This window comes from Lachancea thermotolerans, assembly GCF_000142805.1.
Source record: "Lachancea thermotolerans CBS 6340 chromosome F complete sequence".
Lineage (NCBI taxonomy): Eukaryota > Fungi > Ascomycota > Saccharomycetes > Saccharomycetales > Saccharomycetaceae > Lachancea > Lachancea thermotolerans.
In genome coordinates this window covers 762,327-782,162 of record NC_013082.1, presented here as the reverse complement: position 1 = coordinate 782,162, position 19,836 = coordinate 762,327, and the positions used below count along the sequence as shown (strand labels likewise).

At 49.3% G+C, this 19,836-nt stretch overlaps 12 protein-coding genes across 12 annotated transcripts; 6 read left to right on the top strand and 6 right to left on the bottom strand.

Annotated features, from left to right (window-relative positions):
* Positions 1–91: 91 nt before the first annotated feature.
* ARG82 (inositol polyphosphate multikinase) lies at positions 92–1,096 on the bottom strand (the record flags this gene model as incomplete). The annotated part of the gene is made up of 1 exon (XM_002554553.1): positions 92–1,096. One exon carries the CDS (start codon positions 1,094–1,096, stop codon positions 92–94), a length of 1,005 nt encoding a protein of 334 aa, XP_002554599.1.
* A 550-nt stretch (positions 1,097–1,646) lies between these two features.
* ZRT2 (low-affinity Zn(2+) transporter ZRT2) lies at positions 1,647–2,732 on the bottom strand (the record flags this gene model as incomplete). Its single annotated transcript, XM_002554552.1, has 1 exon — positions 1,647–2,732. One exon carries the CDS (start codon positions 2,730–2,732, stop codon positions 1,647–1,649), a length of 1,086 nt encoding a protein of 361 aa, XP_002554598.1.
* Positions 2,733–3,638: 906 nt separating this feature from the next.
* On the top strand, positions 3,639–5,219 carry KLTH0F09042g (KLTH0F09042p; the record flags this gene model as incomplete). Its single annotated transcript, XM_002554551.1, has 1 exon — positions 3,639–5,219. The coding sequence occupies one exon, from the start codon at positions 3,639–3,641 to the stop codon at positions 5,217–5,219; it is 1,581 nt and encodes a 526-aa protein (XP_002554597.1).
* Positions 5,220–5,902: 683 nt separating this feature from the next.
* On the top strand, positions 5,903–6,743 carry HMO1 (Hmo1p; the record flags this gene model as incomplete). The annotated part of the gene is made up of 2 exons (XM_002554550.1): positions 5,903–5,944; positions 6,033–6,743. The coding sequence occupies 2 exons, from the start codon at positions 5,903–5,905 to the stop codon at positions 6,741–6,743; spliced, it is 753 nt and encodes a 250-aa protein (XP_002554596.1).
* Positions 6,744–6,969: 226 nt separating this feature from the next.
* On the bottom strand, positions 6,970–7,875 carry RSM24 (mitochondrial 37S ribosomal protein mS35; the record flags this gene model as incomplete). Its single annotated transcript, XM_002554549.1, has 1 exon — positions 6,970–7,875. The coding sequence occupies one exon, from the start codon at positions 7,873–7,875 to the stop codon at positions 6,970–6,972; it is 906 nt and encodes a 301-aa protein (XP_002554595.1).
* Positions 7,876–8,168: 293 nt separating this feature from the next.
* On the top strand, positions 8,169–10,139 carry NGG1 (histone acetyltransferase NGG1; the record flags this gene model as incomplete). The annotated part of the gene is made up of 1 exon (XM_002554548.1): positions 8,169–10,139. One exon carries the CDS (start codon positions 8,169–8,171, stop codon positions 10,137–10,139), a length of 1,971 nt encoding a protein of 656 aa, XP_002554594.1.
* A 42-nt stretch (positions 10,140–10,181) lies between these two features.
* On the bottom strand, positions 10,182–11,558 carry MAS1 (mitochondrial processing peptidase; the record flags this gene model as incomplete). Its single annotated transcript, XM_002554547.1, has 1 exon — positions 10,182–11,558. One exon carries the CDS (start codon positions 11,556–11,558, stop codon positions 10,182–10,184), a length of 1,377 nt encoding a protein of 458 aa, XP_002554593.1.
* A 411-nt stretch (positions 11,559–11,969) lies between these two features.
* KLTH0F08932g (CybS family protein) lies at positions 11,970–12,482 on the top strand (the record flags this gene model as incomplete). Its single annotated transcript, XM_002554546.1, has 1 exon — positions 11,970–12,482. One exon carries the CDS (start codon positions 11,970–11,972, stop codon positions 12,480–12,482), a length of 513 nt encoding a protein of 170 aa, XP_002554592.1.
* A 97-nt stretch (positions 12,483–12,579) lies between these two features.
* On the bottom strand, positions 12,580–13,092 carry CSN9 (Csn9p; the record flags this gene model as incomplete). The annotated part of the gene is made up of 1 exon (XM_002554545.1): positions 12,580–13,092. One exon carries the CDS (start codon positions 13,090–13,092, stop codon positions 12,580–12,582), a length of 513 nt encoding a protein of 170 aa, XP_002554591.1.
* Positions 13,093–13,207: 115 nt separating this feature from the next.
* Positions 13,208–14,464, top strand: NVJ3 (Nvj3p; the record flags this gene model as incomplete). The annotated part of the gene is made up of 1 exon (XM_002554544.1): positions 13,208–14,464. The coding sequence occupies one exon, from the start codon at positions 13,208–13,210 to the stop codon at positions 14,462–14,464; it is 1,257 nt and encodes a 418-aa protein (XP_002554590.1).
* PUS5 (pseudouridine synthase PUS5) lies at positions 14,461–15,165 on the bottom strand (the record flags this gene model as incomplete). The annotated part of the gene is made up of 1 exon (XM_002554543.1): positions 14,461–15,165. One exon carries the CDS (start codon positions 15,163–15,165, stop codon positions 14,461–14,463), a length of 705 nt encoding a protein of 234 aa, XP_002554589.1.
* Positions 15,166–15,423: 258 nt separating this feature from the next.
* SCC2 (cohesin-loading factor complex subunit SCC2) lies at positions 15,424–19,818 on the top strand (the record flags this gene model as incomplete). Its single annotated transcript, XM_002554542.1, has 1 exon — positions 15,424–19,818. One exon carries the CDS (start codon positions 15,424–15,426, stop codon positions 19,816–19,818), a length of 4,395 nt encoding a protein of 1,464 aa, XP_002554588.1.
* Positions 19,819–19,836: the final 18 nt, after the last annotated feature.

Sequence of the window (19,836 nt, the reverse complement as noted above, 5' to 3'; positions counted from 1 at the left end):
CGATTGAAGGTACCAAGAACCCGCACAGATGGCCATGTCGCTCGCTCGGGTCTTGAGCGGTTAATTTTGATTTAAATCTGCGTGCAGTACCTTAGTTGGAAGGAAGACGCATCTCATCGAATATATCTATAAGGGACTCGACACCACAAATTACATTCTCGTCGTACCCTTGACCTTTGGTCACTTTAGAGTGAGCAAAATCAATCAATGAGAGTGAACTCAGTGGTGCGGTGGGCTCTTCTTCTTCCTCATCATCGCTAAAGTCCTGGAAAAAATCAGTACGTAGAAGGGTGTCTTCATCCTGGAGCTCGTCCCAGCGATCGGAGTCGGCTTCATACACGAGTAGAAGGCTAGCGGATATCATTCGCACTTCCTCTTCTAACAGAGTGTTGTATAGGAGCTGGATTCGCTGCAGGAAAGTCTCAGTAAGAGCTTTTCTGCGATCACAACTTAGGCTATTGCTATCAAAAAAGAGCTTGAAACCATCCTTCACGTTATTGACATTGAGCTCACGTCCGTAGAACTTATTAATGGAGATATATCCATCACTTTCACGGGCATAGGTACAGTCGTCGAGCGTTGATGCCGCAGCGCTCTCTTGAATTTTCATACCACATATTCTGAGTCCTAAGCTTCCTGAGGTTGTTTCCTGGCTGACCTTTCTGAGACGCAGTTTCTTGTCTTCTGAGGCAAACTCATCGTGTAACGTCTTCCCCAGCTTGACATCGAGAATATTCGGTGTTCTGTAACCACGCAAAAGGTTCTCAAGTACAATGATGGGCTTATTGGGGGGAACGAGCTCGGGTTCGACCTGGGTCAGATTCGCATGTGCAGTGATAGCTGATTGAACCTCGCTGTCATCGGACTCGCGTGCCCTCCCTGTCACTCCAAGCTCGAGGGTTCCCAAGAAAACAGGCATCCATGCATCAAGCTTGAGGTCTTCTGAGGTGCTATCTGTATATCTACGCTGAATATCCTGGTAAAATTCAACCTCTTGAGCTGTTGTAGGTTTGAAGAATAGGCTCTCGCCCTCATCCGTGAAGTTACCATCATGTCCAGCTGCCTGATGCTTCGCTTTACGATAAGATCCGCTCATCGGCCTCTCTCAGTAAGTTGCTAGGAAAAGACAGATCCTCCAGTGTAGCCAGAACAAGTTGGGTACGAGTTAAGTTTATACTCTGGCGCTGCCTTGGGTTTCTCTGGCACCGAGGACGTGTCGTAGCCAAATTAAAGTTTTTGAGTTCGAGCTGTTGGTATTAACTGATGAGGTCTTCGAGAACGAGCGACACTTGATCGCTGAAGCACAAGGCTCGCCAGCTGGCGCCAATAATACTTGCGTAATGCTGGAAGGAGCTATGGTTAGGCTCTAATCTCAGCCCTCATTTATTGTTAGCTTAGCTTCCTTGTCCTGTCATAAGACAATGCATGCGGACACCAATCCAAAGCAGGTGACACACCTCAAATTAAAAGAAAGCGGCCGCGACGAGAGTGGTTAGCTGCCGGATGTGCACGCATCCAGCCAAACCGGTTGCACCCAACGATCCTAAGCGAAGAAAGAACGGTTTCAACTATTATACACACCCCGTCGATAAGCGACGGGACTTTTTTTAGCGCGCCTGTATACAGCTCGCCCAATGCGAAGACACCTAAGCCCATCTGCCGAGAAGCGCCATCAGTCCAGAGCCGGCGCACATCATTGTGAAGGCGAAAAGCATCTTTTTGAGACCGCCAGGACCCTTGAACTGGCTGGAAAAAATGAACTCGTGGGCCATTAGCTCGACCAGCCCGGTGTAAATCAGAATACCTGATGAAATGGCGTCAAAACAGCCATTGGCGATGAGTCCCGACCTTGAGTTTGTGGAAAGCGAATGCCTGACGCCCAAGCCGATGGCGATGGCGATGGGCGTAGATATACTGAACCCGAGCGCTAGGATCCAGGGCGTGTATCTTTTGTTAGCCGGCCACGAAATTTCTGCGATTCTGGTGCCCAGACCGAGACCCTCGAACATCTGATGGAAGATCAGAACAATGAAGAGCGTGATAAACTCGCTGCCAGACACCGCGAGCGAGAGACCGATAAAAACAGAGTGGAAGATGACGCCGAACTCAAGGATGAACACAGTCACAACCTGACTGAGAAAGCCCTCCGTGACCGTGCTGCTGGATGCGCTGAGCACGCGGTGAGCTTCTTGGTAGACGGCGTCGCCATCGGATCCCGGCTTCGACATCTCTTGTGGCTTGGAGCGCAGGTCCTGCAGCTCTGAAAGCCGGAGCTCGTCGTCCATGCAGGTTGCGTCGGAACCGCTGTGCGCGCGGGCTTCCGTGGCAGAATAGGCCGGCGCCACGCGCGAGAGCATGTGGTGCGTCACAATCTCCACCAAGAAAATCGCATACAGCGACATGAGACAGATTCCGAACGCCCACGGGTAGTCCTGGAACGTGCCAGTCAGGCACGGGTCCGTCAACGCCTCGTTGGCCGGCTGCAGCAAATGCACAAAGCCCGTCGCGATGATGACGCCCGAGCCAAAGAACTTGGCCACGAAAAAGCACCAGTCCGGCAGGCTCACCGCGCTGTAATTCGACGCCATGATAGGGAAGAACGCACCCAGCGCGGACGACGCCATGATCACGAACAGGGCGCCGACGCGCAGGCCTTCCCGCCCGTCAAACTCGTTGCTCGTAGAGCATTGTTCTCGCTTGGCCAAGCCCGCGTACGCTTCTGCTGCGAGCATCGTAGAGCTGCAGTTTGTGTTTCTGAGACAATGCAAGAAGAGCTCTTACCTTCCGTTATGTGCACTCATGCAAGTCATTCCACGCAGAGTGCGTGGTCAAAGCCAAGCTCAGATGATGAGTTACGCTGGCTACCCGCTACCTTGCTGGCCTGCAGAGCCGTTGGAACCAAAGTACCTTGTGGGTTATACCTTAAAAACCCTCAGTCACCATGGACGTATATGCACGTGATGAAGAATTTTGCCGAGTACAAAAACACTCAAAATCACGCGACCTGAGTTTTGATAAATCACGTGCCTTATCGAGCCTCTTGGCCAGGTCTCTCTTATCTTCTCCACCAAAGATAAAAAATCCGGGTCTCAACAGGCAAGGCAGTTGCATGAGCGAACAGGCGCTATTCTATGACCGCCTTATCTCGTGATTTGGTCCTACGAGACGCGTTTGCTAGTCCCAGTTTATCTTCCGCTCGCGACTCTGCTGCTTTCACGTTGCCTGTTGTTCCTTCGCCTATCTGTGGTTTGCGCTTCCCCTCAAGGGCTTATCTCTAGACCCTCAGACAATGCAAATAGCTCCGCACGTTCCAGTGACGATGCATGTGCTGCAGCTCGCCAGCCGCGAGCGGGCCCTAGTCTCCTTGGCAGCAGGTGTTCTTGCCACGGGACGAGATACGGCAGAGAGATAACGGAAAATGACCCTTGCCCTTACAGAACGTAATCTTTCCCGAAGATCATAATTAAGATCGGAAAAGAGCTAAGGGCAGTCGGCATGATAATGAGCCGCCAGGCTGGTCCAACAAACCCTGCCCAGGAAGAACGCCCAGGCCAGCAGGCGGTGTACTTAAACAGGGCACTTGCCGGTCTTTTGAGTGGTACGTGTAGAGGATCCCCAACTCAAAAGCATCACACAAGATGAGTGTGCACGAGAAAAAAGACGACACCAAAGAACGCATTCAGGTCGAGGCCGGCGAGATGCTGGACATCCAGAGCTCCTCGACCCACAACACTGGCAAGGGCCAGCTCGATATCGCTGCGGAGCACGCGGTGGGCGCGGACCTGTTCCAGGAGCTGCTGCTCGAGGACCGCGAGACAGACGACAGGGAGTACGCGCCTATCCGGCGCAAGATCGACAGGTGGCTGCTGCCCGTCCTGTGTGTGACCTACATGCTACAGTTTTTGGACAAGCTTTCGCTTAACTACGCGTCCGCGTACTCGATGAACGCAGACTTGCATTTGAAAGGCAACGAATATTCGAACATCGCAGCCATCTTCAATGTGGGCTACCTCGTGGGCTCGATCCCGGCCAACTGGGTGATCCAGAAACTTCCCGTGGCCAAGTACACCGGGTGCGCGCTGATCGTGTGGGCGATTTTGCTGATCGCACACATCGGCGCGAAGAGCTATTCGGGAATGATGGCACTGCGTTTTATTTTGGGACTCATGGAGGCTTCCATCTCTCCCTCCAACATGATGATGTGCAGCATGTTCTACAACAAGCAGGAGCAACCCTTCAGAATGTGCACGTTTTTGAGTATGAACGGTGTGGCCACCATGGTCGGGGCCTTGCTGGCATACGGCCTGGGCCACTCTACCAGCACCACTCTGAAGCCATGGAAGCTGATTTTCTTGGTCATCGGACTAATCAACTTTGTTTGGGGCTTTGTGTTCTTGTACATGGCGCCAGACTCTCCTGCCAACGCACGGTTCCTGACCCACGAGGAGAAGCTGAAGGTCGTGGAGCGTGTGTCGAAGAATCAGATGGGTATTAAGGACACCAAACTCAAGCCACAGCAAGCGCTCGAGGCCCTGCGCGACCCCAACACCATTATCCTGGCGCTCATTGGTCTTGGCTGCGGTGTCGTTAACGGCGGTACCTCCAACTTTATCTCCTCGCTAATCAAAGGTTTTGGATTCTCAGGTCTGAACGCAACTCTTCTGCAGCTACCTACCGGTGCCATTGAGCTTGTGTGCGTGTTTGCCGCAGGCGTGCTGGCGCTTTTCACCAAGAAGAACATTCGTGTGATCCTGCTGTTCGTGCTATGTATTCCTACTCTCGCGGGTCTCATCGGGATCCACCTGATTCCTCTAAGTCACAAGTGGGCGCTGGTCGGCTGCTGCTGGCTGCTGTACATCATCGGCGGGCCCGTGATCATGTGTTGGGTCCTGCTGAACGTCACTGTCGCGGGTTCCTCCAAGATCTCCACCTCCAAGATCATGTGGTTCCTGATGTACACCGCGGGCAACATTATCGGTGCCAAGATCTTCTACGCCAAGGAGGCGCCAAAGTACATCACAGGTATGAAGGGTCTGATTGCGTCCTACGGGGGCATGATGTTCCTGTGCATAGTCTACTACGCGCTGATGTGGAGGAGAAACCGCACCAGAAACCAGAAGTACGGCGAGTTGACGCCCGAGGGCGAGAAGGTAGGTATCATCAACGGTTTCAAGGACCACACGGACTTTGAGAACAAGTTCTTCAGATACCACTTCTGAGCTGCTGAATAAGCAACATCTATATATTTTTTCTATAGGAAAAGAGATAAACTGTTAATAGGTTATGGCTAATAACAAGGAAAAAAAAACGCGCTGCGAGACCATAGAATAAGCAGGGGGAAGACTCTTCCACACCCTTGGAACTTAACGAACACTAGCGAAATACGAACTGATAGGGAGAACAGGCCCCCGGTCCCGTGCTCCATCACAACTGATCAGTGCCGTCCACGAAAATGCTATCATAATCACATGGTACGTGCGCGTCGCATTGCCAGATATCTAACAGTCACCCCATACGAAAATATACTGGCGGGTCGCGTGGCTCAGTTGACATGGAGCCGCGGAGCCGAGTCACCCGCCCAAAATGTGTTATACAAAACAGCCATGAAACACGCGCTTAAGCGGATCAATCCGCGAATCATCGTGCTGTTCTACTACGCGCCTGCGCCTGGCGCCGGACAATCGACGTATAACATGACCCACTATCCCGCCTGCTGGGGCCGCCCCCACCGTGATCCACAGGCAGAAAAATTTTCGCTAGGCAGAGGCCGGTGGGGCCAACCAGGCAGGAACTGAGCTGGTACTTGCCAAACTTTAGAAGGAGCGTTACACCGGTAAAGAGACAAACAGAAGGACAGAAACGCAGTCCTTCGGAACGAAAAGCATAAAAGAGATTCCACGTGATGTCGGAACCATCTATTAAACTCAGGACCGCTAAGGATACGGTATGTAGCGGGTTTGGCACTGGCGCAGTCACCGCGGGCGTTATTTTTTTGTTGTTGTTATAACAGACCGGCGTACTAACACAAGCAGCTGGTGTCTTCGCTGTTCGAACTATCGAAGTCGGCGAACCAGACGGCGTCGAGTATCATCGACTTCTACAACGCGGTGGGCGAAGACGAAGATGAGAAACTGGAGGCTTTCACCACGCTGACAGAAGCACTGCAGAAGCTTACGTCAGCGACGAATCAAGTGCAGGTGGTGAGCTCGGAGTTGACGAACCCGCTGGAGGACGACAAGGAGGTGATCGCGAGCATCGCGTCGCCTGTGAAGGCGCCCGCGCGCAAGCGCGCGGAGCGCGACCCCAACGCGCCCAAGAAGCCGCTGACGGTGTTCTTCGCGTACTCCGCGTACGTGCGCCAGGCGCTGCGCGAGGAGCGGCAGAAGGCCGGCTTGCCGCCGCTCTCGTCGACCGAGATCACGCAGGAGATTTCCAAGAAGTGGAAGGAGATGAGCGACGTCGAGAAGGACAAGTGGAAGCAGGCGTACAACGTGGAGCTCCAGAACTACCACCTCGAGAAGCTCAAGTACCTGGAGGACAAGAAGAACGGGGTCGCGCCCTCGCAGGACGCGCCCAGCTCCGCGCCCGTGCCCATCCCAGACTACCTGCAGACGGAGCTGAACGAGTTCGAGCCACCCAAGGAGAAGCGCCCCCACGAGGACGAGGGCAACGGCGGCAGCTCCGAAAAGAAGAAGAAGAAGAAGAAGAAGGACAAGAAGAAGGACAAGCACAGCTCCTCGTGAAGCGCTAGGACCTAGGCCGGGCCGGGTGCGACGAGAACATCACAACGCAGGAGCCTGTGCGGCCTCGCGGTTGCGCAGCCGAATGGAGCCTGCTACGCTCATTCAGTTCCATTCTCTGTATTAATTGTATCTAAATGTTTTAGTTTTCAGTTTTTAGAAAAAAACAACTATCGCTGTGGAGAACGGTTTTCGTTACATAGATCTATTTACAGGGCTGCCCACGCGCTCACAGGGTCTTCTGGATAAGCTCGGCCACGTTGACCATTTCCTTGGGAGCGTCCTGGGGTCTCTTCCACTCCTCTGGGAATTTGTATCCACGGGTCTTCCTGCGTAGGTTCCGGGCAGTCGTGTGTCTAGTGTCCAGAGGCACGTCCGAAAAGTCGTCCGAAGTGTCCTTTGCTTCTTTGATCAACGCCTGCAGCTTGTCACTCAAGTAGCGTGCGTTCTGTGCCGCCTCGGGGTACCTGTCAGAGGACATCTTGAAGATGTCTGTGGTGTGGTCATAACGCGTACGCGCCAGAAGACGGAACTTGTGCACTTCTTTGTCGTTCAGACCGAGCTGCTGGGTCTTGAGACTGACTACAACCTTGCGTGAATTGGGATGCTCCTCGCCGATGTATGTCGTGTACCGATAGGTGACCGGGTGTGTTTTTTGAGAGGGCCTTTTGTATTCTTGGCGATACTGAACCAGCTTTGGCAGCTCGTAGGCAGCCAGACGGTTGTAGAAACGCTGCTCCCGGTGCTGCTGCACTAGCGCCTGCGCTTGCGAGGGGAGGTCGTCAAACATGAAAGGAGAGGGCTTGAAGTCATCCTCAATGTTGGCGCCAGTTGCGTCGTATGCAGCTTGCTCACCGCCGTAGTAAATGTTCCTAATTGTTTTTGGAGACACGCCAGTCGTCTCGGCGGTGGACAAAAGCGCGTCTAGCTCCTCCTTACACGGCTTGTACTCACTCCCAAGTCTTACGACTCTTTCCTGGTACAGTGAGAAGATTTGTTCGGGTTTCAATGCTCTCCATTTTGAGGGTTCTAGGTAAAGTTCTGTTGCGATTGAGCCAGTCTTCACTGCACTATTCGTTACAGAATTCCTGCAGATTAACGCAGAGCGTATCATTAGTGGTATTCCACATCTCATGATGCCACGAGTGCTATGTGTGTCAGTGGTTCTCGCACGCTTACGAGAATTGATCAAGGAATCTCATTGCCAAATTTTTCAATCTCCCACAATTCGAACTCTCGTGATATATGACATCAACACTTTTGACGTTTCCAAAATTCATTTGATGAAAACCTAATGGAGAAGCCATCGTATGGAGAGGTAACTTGGCGAAATATAACGACAAGAGAGCCCTCCAGACGGTGTTTGATTGCGCTTCAAAACCCTCTCACAAAGGCCAATATTAGTGGGCACTCTTTTCCCTGTCAATTATGTCGCGGGCTGCGAGAAGAGGTAAGGGAATCAAAGACGAAAATCTCGAGGATGAGCTGGCGCACGAGCCCTCAAGACTTTTAACATCAATTTTGAAGACACTAGACCTTACATTCGAACGTGACATAGGACTTTTAAACGGTAAGCATGTGCGGACGCTGCCAGGTGCTCCGGCGCTTACGAATCTTCGGGGCAGCCTAGAGAAGCTGGAGACAACATTAGAAAGAATCCTAGCCAGCGATCGCACTACAGTTGCAAAAATCAAAGAAGCAATAGAAGCTACGCCTGTGCCGCAGAAGGGCCCGGAAACTTCACAGCCGTCTCCCAGTGCCGAACCGGTAGCACCAGAAGCTCCAACAAGCGACGAAGAAGCTAACGATGCTCCCAAGAGGCAGACCACGCGCAAAAGGTCCCTGAAGATTGAAGATGAGGAGGAGGAGAGAGAGGACCAGGAGGTTCGTAAACACTCTGAAAAGACTGTTCCACCCGAGAAAGAACAGGAAGAGACGTCCCATGTGGACAAAAAGTCGAAAACAGAAATAGATCGCATTGAAAGTGACCCGTCCGTGAAAAACCCAAAGTCGGAGTTTGTTGTCTCGCAGACGCTTCCTGCAGCTGCCGTGACGCTCGGGCTATTCACCAACAAGGGCCTCGAAAGCACGGGAGAGGAGTTTCTGAAAAAGAAGTACGGTGTTTCTAGCTACCCAACGAGTGACTTAAAAGAATTTATGCCAGGCGAACTACCTGATATGGATTTCTCGAGGCCAAAACCAACGAACCAAATCCAATACACAACATTCCTTACTTCCGTTGACAGCTTTTTCCGGGACCTAAATGACGATGATGTCAAATTCCTGAAGAATAAGTATATAATACCGCCTAACGTTTCGGTGGAGAGAGCATACGACCCCGAAGTTACTCCATACGTTATCCCAAAGCTAGGACCATTATACACCGAGACGTGGGCCAAAGAGGACAACAATCAAAACATAGCCAACTTGTCGCCGCCTCCGTTGAACGATCCATCAAGCATCCTTCCCAGAAAATCAAGTGGTGACTTATCTGACGATGTGCTAGACACTGAAGAGGTATCATGCGGCCCACTTGTGTCGAGGCTTCTTTCTGCTATTTTGAAAGATGAGCTTCCAGCAGATGGAAATAGTGGTACGAAAGAAGAAAACGATGGTGAGTCTTTACCTGATGAGGAATCCAAAACTTTCACTCCAAATCCCAACTCATCCGCCCTCACCCCATCAAGCGAGATGGATGACAACAAAAACCAAAACACATCGTCAACTAGCGCTATACCTCAACAACAAGGATGGAATGCCAGCAGTGTTAGCCTTGACTACCCCACTTTCGAAGAACGTTTAAAAAGGGAACTGAAATACGTTGGGATCTATATGAATCTTCCGAGAGACGAAGACAGCACCTACGGAGAAGACCCAGACTGGTTAGCTGGACGGGAGGACGACGAGATAAGCGCGGAGCTGCGTGAACTACAGAGTGAATTGAAGCAGGTTACAAAGAAAAATATGAAAAGGAAAGCGATACTCATACCCCTAGTGGAACGTCAGCTGGCATGGCAAGAATACGCATCCATCCTGGACGACCTTGACAAACAGGTTGATCAGGCATACATCAAGCGGATTCGGGTTCCCAAAAACAAGAAAAAGAAGCAGCAAGCTTCGGCTTCTGCCTTGAACTCGACATCCCAAGCTGCAATTCAAGCAGCCCATCAGCAGGCCGCCAGCTCTAGTCTCAAATCATTGCTAGATAAGAGGAGAAGATGGATTTCAAAGATAGGGCCTCTTTTCGACCGTCCTGAGATTATGAAGAGATTTCCAAAGGAGAGTGTTTTTAGAGACTTAGACCAGGAGGAGGAAGATGAGGACGGTGATGTGTTTGGTAATAACGGGAACAGCAAGGATGACGAGCTAACCGACAGTTTACAGACGAAGGAGGAATGAATAAATGCATAATATAATTATCTACATGTAAAGAGAAGCCGGCTAGGCGTTTAGGCCTTGCTCAATTTCTTTCAAAGCGGGGACTGTTTTAGTGTTGCCCAACGCAACAATTGAAACAGGCTTGTCCTTAAGACGGTAATTGGCCCAGGTAATGATATCATCTTTTGTAATGCGATCTACCTGCTCGAAGACCTCCTCGGGGGAGAGGCGCTTTCCAGTGGTCACTATCTGGCGACCTATGTCCTCGACAATAGCTGTTGAGCCATCTAATGACAATAGAAGGGAGGCTTTTAGCTGCGACTTCGCACGCATGACTTCTTCGTCGCTAATGTTGCCGGACTTGATTCTCTGCCAGTCTTTTAGAACCTCATCGATGATAAGCTTTGCGTTGTGCTCCTTTGAATCGATGACAATGTACATGCCCCACAGGCCCGAGTCAGCATACGAAGTGGAGAACGACATGTAAGAATTCGCCAGGGTGCCGTTATTGGAAGCGCTGACGGCCAACGGTGAGGGCGAGTTTGTGCCAGTGCCCAACGCTCTGTCCCAGTTGCCCACGATTGCCTGAGTGGCCAAAGCAGTAAAGTAGTCTGGAGCAGACCACGAAACACCCTCAACAGCCAGAGCAATGTGGGTAGTGGGCAAAGTGTCCTCTTGGATATTCATTTCGTTGCCATAAAAGACGGGCAGCGGACCTCTTGGAGAGCCCAAAGGAACAGGCGACTCGGACTTTGGGATGTGGCCGAAGTACTTGTCGGCGTACTCGACCAGTTTTTCGTGGTCGACAGCGCCTGCGCCGGCCAGGACCATGCGGTCACCTTTGTAGTTCTTGGAGATGTAGTCCTGGAGGTCACGACGCTGGATCGTTTTGATGTTTTCAATAGGGCCCAGGATTGTGCGGCCCAGAGGCTGATCCTTGTAAGTGATGGCATGCAGGTGGTCAAAAACCACTTCGTCGTACATTTTGTCGACCTCCTCGCTCTCCCGGATGATCACGTCGCGCTCCCGCTCGATCGCCCGCGCGTCCAGCACGGACCGCGTCAAGATGTCGCTGAGCACGTCCACAGCGTTTGGAATGTTCTGCGTCAGCGTTTTGGCGTAATAAACCGTATTCTCGCGCGACGTGTATGCGTTGAGATGCGACCCAATGTTCTCAATCTCCAACTCGATGCCCACCTGCGTCCTGTTCTTGGTGCCCTTAAATGCGAGATGCTCGAGGAAGTGCGCAGTCCCGTTGTTTCGCGTATTCTCTGCTCTCGAGCCTGCGTCCACGAAGATGCCCACCGTCGCGCTCGAAGTATTGGGAATGTGCTCTGTCGCCACTGTTAGCCCATTGCGTAACACGGATGTTCGTGTTGACGATGCAGCCGTAGCCAGCGGCCTGCTGAACCGTGTACCAAATAGCAGATTGCGTAGCATGCTGAGGTGCAAGTCTCAGAGTCTATTCCGCACGTCTCAAGTCTTGCAGGTACTTCTTATAAGCCATCTGCCAGGTTCTTTCTAACCAGAATTACTAAATCTTCGAAGTCCAGATGCTCCCGGCCATCTCTCGTAGAAAACTATACGTCAATAGCGACAATATCATCGGATTAATCCGGGAACATAGATCACGTGATATACGACTTTATCCGATGATATCACGTGAAAAAGGATGAGATATCGGATCCGAACCTGGGCGATAGAGGGAGCCGGGACAAGGAGCCCGAAACCAGTATCATATAACATAGCACATATATATCAGTCCTTAAGATCGTACCAACAGTCGAAAATTACCAAGGCAGGAGAACCGCTCAGCATAGCAGGTCTAGAAGCTAAGAACAAGTCACAAAGATGTTTTCCAGAGGTTTAATGGCGAGGAGTGCGGCCATGAGTGCGGCCATGAGAGCGCTGCACAGCACCAGCAAGAGGTCGCTAACCATTCCTTTCTTGCCAACGTTGCCCCCAACCCCAGGCGGAGTCAAGGGCGATGTGAACGATCCAACTTACACGCCGCCCCCTGACAAGCTACACGGGTCTATGCACTGGGACTTTGAGCGTTTCACAGCAGTGGCGCTAGTCCCGCTTGTGGGAAGCGGGCTGGCCTGCGGCGCGGGCCTGAGCGTGGTTGCCGACTCGCTGCTGTGCTCGGTGCTGCTTGCGCACGGCTACGTGGGCTTCCAGTCGTGTATCATCGACTACATCCCCAAGCGTGTGTACGGCAAGAACCACAACTATGCAATGTACCTGTTGACGCTGGGGTCGCTAGTTGGCGGCTTCGGGATCTACAAACTCGAGACCGAGGAGAACGGTATCACCGGCCTTGTCAAGGCACTGTGGAACGCGGGGAAGGAGGACAAGGAATGAATTCTCCTTCGTGCACAGTAGAGGGCGGCCGCCCTGACAAGGCCTCGCATTACTAGGAAAACCACACACATATTTATAGCCTTTTATTTATTTCTCTTCACAGCATGTCGTTGCCAAGCTTGCGTTGCCATCTCTGCAGGTCGTGCAAGATTTCTTGGCCGGACGCCACGGGCGAGCCCACCACGATCAGCGCCCGCTCGCCGTTATAAACATCGCGACAGTCACGACACTTTTGCACGACCACCAGTTGCTTGACCTGGTCTATACTAAACTCTGCGAGGCTGCCAAGGCTCATAACCAGCTGCTCTGCTTCGCCGCACGCTCCCAGCGCGCACTCATCGCGGATTCGCTCATAGCTGAGGACCCGCTCTTGGCAACTCAAAGTCAGCATGGTAAGTCGTTGCAGTTTTTGCCACATAGCCGTTGTCAGCATTGCTCGCAACTCCGCCCCAGCATCTTTCACCTTACCGAAACTGAAAAGCTCAAGAACGCACTGCTCGGCACCAGTTGAGCTCTCAAGCCAAAGGTCTTTGTAATGTATGTGGGACGGATCCTCTAAGGCGACTACGACGTGTGCAGATAAGTCTTTTGAGGCCAACTCATCATCCATCTTGCCGACCGTGCACCTCGAAGATAAAGCTTCGTTTTCCAATTACTATATCATAGAAATTAACTAAACAAACTGGCAAGAGGACGTGGAGGCGTGCGCCCGGTAGAACGTTCGGATGCCTGCTATCCTATACAATGCCAATTCAAGCTTGGTTTCGAGGTTCCACCGCAAGGTGAAGAGTCGAGGGGATCAAAGCCTGAACGAGCCCGGCAAGACAAGGTTTCTATCAGCTTTTGAGAAAGATACCCTGGAGTACCTCCGAGAATTGTGCTGCTCGGTGTACCCTAAACAAATACACGTACAATTGGAAGCTTGCGACGGTGCCAAGCTGGCGGCCCATGCTTTTTTTGCACTGGTTTTCAAGAATTTCGTTTGTTCGTGGTTTGGACCCAAGATCCCGTCGACGGACCCTGAGTTCCTGTGCGAGTTATACTTCATCATCGATCGCCTGCTCAGCCACTTTGAAGAGCATACGATTGAATGGGAGCTGTTGCTGCTCGACGATATACCTCTGTTGCTAACCCAACACCTACGTGCTGTACGACGCGCTGAGCGAGACAATTGGTGCGATGAGGCTCGGGCAAAGGCACTGCTCGACCCGGACTACGACCGCGATCGTGTTTCTAATTACATATGCTCACTTTTAGAGAGCGAGTCTCAGCTACAGAAAACATTCATGCGGTCCCTTTTCGAAGATCTGTTGTGCGACAGAATCTTGCATAGCATTGCTGACCCTTCACTAGTGCTCGAATTAGTAAACAAGGTCGCAAGGTCATTGGCGCGCCCAGCTTCAGCGCTTCCGAAAGCGCCAAATGAGAAAAATTCACAGAGTTGGCGCCAGAGGTTGGCGTCGTTCAGGGCCTCTGCGAGCTCAGAAAGTAATCAGCAGCCCCCCACAAATTCCAAGCCATTCCTCCACCGATACGTTTTTACTTTCGTAAAATGCTTCACTGCCTTCGAACGGCGCAAACCGCTTCTCTATGCATTCTGCAAATACTGTCAGGCGTTGACGGCACGACGATCGCTAGTCAACAGGACCCTACGCAATTTGTTCTATAACTTCGTGAGAACAAAGCTGGTGAGTGTTTCGCGAGTGTCCGATCTTTTCTTGACGCTACGCCATGCTGTCTTCCCCAATGACACCACAATGGGCCCTCCCCGCGTGCCCCTGGATGACGAGCAGAAGAACTGGTTGCGATTAGAGGGCGAAGAAAACATTCTAAAATTTCTGGAGCGCTTGAAGTTCACATCTATTTTTGGGCTCGAGCGCGAAGATGTTCGCAGTTTTGTCATGGCCATCAGTTTGGATCAGGAGATGAATGCGCTCCTCCTTGAAAGATTAATGGCTTGCTTCATCGCACACGCATCTTAACCCCAGTTCTCCGTCAAAACACGCCGTATCTGCGGGCAGAAATGGCCTTCTTCATCTACGTATGTTGACCACAAATTTCTCCACTTCTCCATCACAGGGACCAGATGGATCTGCTCCTGAACTCCCACTTGGGCTTGGATGAGCGCCGAATGGAGTGCAATCTGGCGCCCAGCGCCAGTGATCTGGCGGCCGCCGTACTTTAAATCGTTTAAAATAGGAAGCTTCAAGCATTGAGAAAGCTGCTGTCTAATTTGATGTTTTTTGCCAGTACAGAGCTGCAGCACCAGCACATGCAGGCCTGCTTTCTTGAACTTGCTTAGTCTCCCGTTCTCACTAATCACGCCTGTGTCAGGCAGTTCTGCCGTGTTTCCTTCTACAAGCGCGACGTATCTTCGCGTTAGCTTATAACCATGATTGCCGCCCTTTTTTAGATGTCGTGAAAACATCGCCGCTGCATTCTTGTTTTTGGCTACTAAAACCCCTCCAGTAACATTAGTGTCTAACCTATGCACTGGCCGCCACTCAGCAGCACGAGTTGAAGCTTGAGACTTCAGTAGTTCCAGTAAGATCGGTGGCTCTTTGTATTGTGCATTGTACCACACATTACGGTCAGGAGGCTGACAAAATACACCTGGTGGCTTGTTAGCTATAACATAGTTTTTAGCTTCATAGACCAAGTTAATAGAGAGTTTACGGGACATGTGTGTTCATGTATACCCTCCCGGAAACACATTATTTTTGTTGACAAAAGATTGATAAAATACTAATAAAGCATAATTGATCTCTCGAACTCCACAGACCAAGAGGGGTAAAAGCGTATACGCGTGAAGAACCGTTGTTTCGCATCTTCCACATCGAGAAAACACGGAGGCAGGACGGCAAACATTAGATCTTAGCACAGCCCGGTGCAACATATAGTCACTTAACGTTAGGAAGAAATTTCTTTGAAGGCGGCTAAAATGGCTTCTTTTCCTGGGGACGGTACCAACATACCTAAACGCTTGGTCGAGTGTCTGGAATTTCAGCCGCTCAACCATCTTATACCAAAGGATGGTTTAGTCAAGCTGCTGCGGTCTTCGCTGGAACTGTACCCCGCTTTAAGCGAAGATGCTTTCAGCGAAACATTGCAGGATCACAGCAAGGCAGAAAAAAAGGTATTCACACCACTGGGCAAGAACGGAAAGCTCAATATTCGTTTCAGAGAGCTAAACTCGGTGCAGCCGTCACCAACGGGTCCTGTTCTCAACCTGTTCGATGGGCTATCAGAGAAGGCGAAACAGTTTCTAAACACCGAATGTCTATCGAGTTTGAAGAGGTTGCACTCTGACGATGAAATGTCCGATGTTGATGAAGAGACTTCAAGTCTGAAACGCAGTGAGACCACAGGCAGCGAGTATGGGGACGTGGAACTCAGACTAACACCTAAGAAGCTCAAGACCGGTTTTGAGGAGTTCTCACTAAACCAGTCAGCCTTGGGGTTGCAGCACATAAACGATCTTAAGGACCTTATGGCTTACATTGGAAGGGAAGATTCTGAAGCAGATACCGCGAATCAACTTTTCTGGACAAAGTTAGGTCCAAACTACGTCCTGTCGGAAACAAGCGCCGAAAGGATTTTCATAATCCTGAAAAACGTTTCGTCTATGTCGGATGTATCTAAAATATTGGATGTTAAGACATTGGGAAGGATTCTGAACGTCTGCTCAGATAGCGTTGATGTTATTCTACGAGAAGGAGATGCTCGTTCATTTAACCGCATAGCTTTCAAGTGTTCTTTCTCCATATTCATGATTTTTCTGCTCGACGTCAGTGAGAAGCGTCTTTATCTCGAGCGCTACATTATTTCTGCTATTTCGTTTTTATCGAGGATTAACGACAAACTTGCAGAGAGCGAGACCAGCCTCAAAGCCAGCAACGAAGACTGTATTCAGTTGAAAACGTTACTATCTTTGCTGTCGTCGTACATTCAAAAAAAACCAATGCAAGAAGAAGGGTTAATTACGAGGATAGTTTATTTGTTAGCCGACTTGCTAACATTTTCTCCAACAACTTTAGCCGGAACGTCTGGATCAGCGACATGGCTAGAGAGTCTCAAAGTTGAGAGTTCAGAAGGCTTGATATCTATTTTCCAAAGCCTTCCATCACAGCAGCTCTTTATCATTGACGAGCTCCTCTTTAGGTTAGAGTTCCTTCCAAACAACAGAGTCTTGAAAAAACTAAAGAGAGTTGACCATTCCTTCTATGCTACTCACCTCTTTTTCACTCTTGTTTCCATGTTACAAACTATAAACTCCGCAAAACTGCGAAGTCAAGCAAGTCAATGGGACGAAGAAAGTGTGGAAAATTTTCTATCGCTATTCAAAGAGCAGCAAGAACTTTTATCCACTCTTGTCGAACACATCAACAATTCCGTTCTCAACAAGTGTTTCTCAGGAAACGCTTCAAAAAAGTTTATCTTGGATAATTACGTGCAAGATCTCGTTTCAATGGTTGCTCGGCCTAACTGGAGTGTTGCAGAATTATTGCTTGCATCTTTGACCAAAAAGCTCCTTTTCGCTTTTAGTCCCTCACAGCAAACTAGTTCGACAAAAGAATCTTCAATACTACAGGCTATTTCACATATCGGGAGCGGCATTCAAAACATACGTCTACAGAGCCCTTCTGATGAATTAACTATCTTTCGCATACACAACAATCCAGAGTTACTAGACAGAGCCATGGATGCTTTTAGAAATTGCGTCATTTCCATGGTTCCTAACGGGAATTGGACAGCGCAAACACAGAGCTTTTGGGATAGACAAATTGCCTTCCTTGTTGCATTAGGAGACTTTGATTCTTCTGATAGTGATTGGAAGGAACGTACTACCATGGAAGTCACATCACTGCTACAAAAACCGTTAATTTTGCAGGCCGATAATAACTTTGATAATGAAGTAAAACCCCATGAAAATGCTCAATTGAGTTATTTCGCAACTTTGCATTTGTTTGAGTTGATTAACTTGTTTAATCCCTACGTTAAACTTATTTTGTCATTGCTTGACAAGCAGAAAGTTAAGTTGAGGTCGGGAGCCATCAAGTGTTTAACACCTTTGATATCTAAAGATCCCAGCTTACTCGCCGACGATTCTATCAAACTCGTAATCGAGCAGCGCTTAAAGGATTCTTCTCCTTCTGTGAAAACCGCAATCCTTGATCTTCTGAGCCTTTCACAATACACTGAATTTTACCATCTCATCAACATCAATTTCAATGATGACAGTGCTTCAATCAGAAAACACATTCTCAAGCTAAATATCGAGATTTATGACAACTGTGAAAATCTCAGCACGAAGTCATATGTCGCGGCAAGAATTTTGAAAAGAACAGAAGATGAAGAGGATAGCATAGTCGAGAGGGCTCAATCTGCCTTGCTTGAAAGGTGGTTCCTGATTTTGAGCGGACTCGAAACTAGCCCAGAAGAGCAAAATAGTAAAGCTAAAGAAATAACACATGTTATTTCTGCCATTGTTGGTTTGGAGGAAAGCTTTGCAGAGTTGTTTAGTGTCTTCCTGAATGATTTTGTTCTTAATAAGGCTTTTCATGAGCCTAATGTATTAACAAACATTATGGAATCTGCTCACGTCATCACAGGAAAAGTAGTCGATGATGCCATCAACGTGCACTACGCAGCCGAGTCTGACGACAACCTTGAAACTCATAAAGATGCCGAGCTCAATACTTTTCGGCTACTATCGATTATTTCATCAAGCGATCACGCATTTGTCACAAAAGACCACATCGCTACCCTTTACCCCTACTTATTAACACCTCAAAGGTCGAACTTGCAGTATTACATCCTAAAAGTATTGAAAAATAGCTTTCCTAAGTTATTTTACTTCAAAACTAAGTTTCTAGTTGACTTAGAGACAACTGTGCTCGGCAAACTCCCAAGAATGACCCCACTGGAACTTGAGGAAGCCTTGCCCCTGTGTTGGTCTATAGTTAAACATCGGGGTGACGAGTCCAGGGTGTCGAAAGCTTGCTCAAGTTGCCTCGCACAGCTTTCTCCCTACATCAACTTAGCATCAAAAAATCCAAGTGCAGTTACCGCTGATGGAAAAATACAAAAACTACTTTACCTTGCTGCAGGCTTTGCAAGATCTTGCCCATTTGAAAATACAAAGGAAAACTTTCCAAACTTGAAAACGAGGGAGCCCATATTTGAATATGTCACAAAGTGCTTACTAGTTTTCACTAAGATTGAGATTCCATTTGTTATAAGGAAGACTGCTCTAAGATGCTTATTGAAGGTTGCCGCCTCATTCCCTAAACTATTCAATTCTCGGCACGTTTTAACAGTGATTGACAGAGAGTTTTCCTCTGGGCTACTTGACTTGAACTTGGTGATGATACGTTGTTTGCACGAGTTTTTTGAACTCGAGGAGCACAAGTCATTTAAATTGGCCCGACCCACAGTGCGCACTCCCTCCAGGATAAACAGAAGCAGGTCGCTGGGTTTTGAAAAACCTAATGATACCATATGTTCCGCGATATCTTCGCGTTATTTGAAAAGAATACTCAAAATTGCCTTTCTAGAAGACGCAAGGGGATCATGCATTGCTTTGGACTTCATTTTCCTTACTCTCAGCCTAGGGTATGCCAATCCCTCATACAGTACTGCCACCATAATCGCCTTAACAGTTTCTCCTTACGCTGAGACAAAGAAGCTTGCCATGACAGCGCTTGAGAGCATCACAATGAAAACCAGTTCCATGCTGTTTAGCAATCTGAGTTCCGGCGTAAAAATGGGCTTGGAACACTCAAAATGGCTTCAAGAAAACGGATTGCCCTGTAATAGCATGTTTTTACGAGGTATGCAAGAGTTAATTACTTCTTGCAGTCCCGCAAATACAAGATTTCTCAAGTCCGTGACCAAGACTCTTGTATCTTACTTAAATGAAGATCCAAGGTCTTTTCCCAAGGATCAAATTTTACTGCTTTGCAATAACTTTAGCACCTTGACTTATGAAAACATGCTTGAGGTGTGTACGCTTATTCGCTTGTTCGATGTAAAGATTGAGGAGCTGGGAGAATCCATAGAGGACGAAGTCCAGGACTCTTTGGACGAAGTCGACAACGAAGACGTATCAAACTTGATAATCTCACACGCGTGTCTGTTTGAGTTAAGAGCGTTTCTCTGCGAAAAGTATGGGGTATCAGATGAAGCCGTTGCTACAGTTGACACGGCTGAAGAAGATGAACTGAAGAGCCAGCCTGCTGAGCCCAAGAAAAACAAATTGGTTTTCGGGTTTTCGCCATCTGAGTTTGAATGCAAGAAATGGTATAACCATTACATTTCAGTGGATAACAATTGAAAAAGTTGGGTTCGTCGA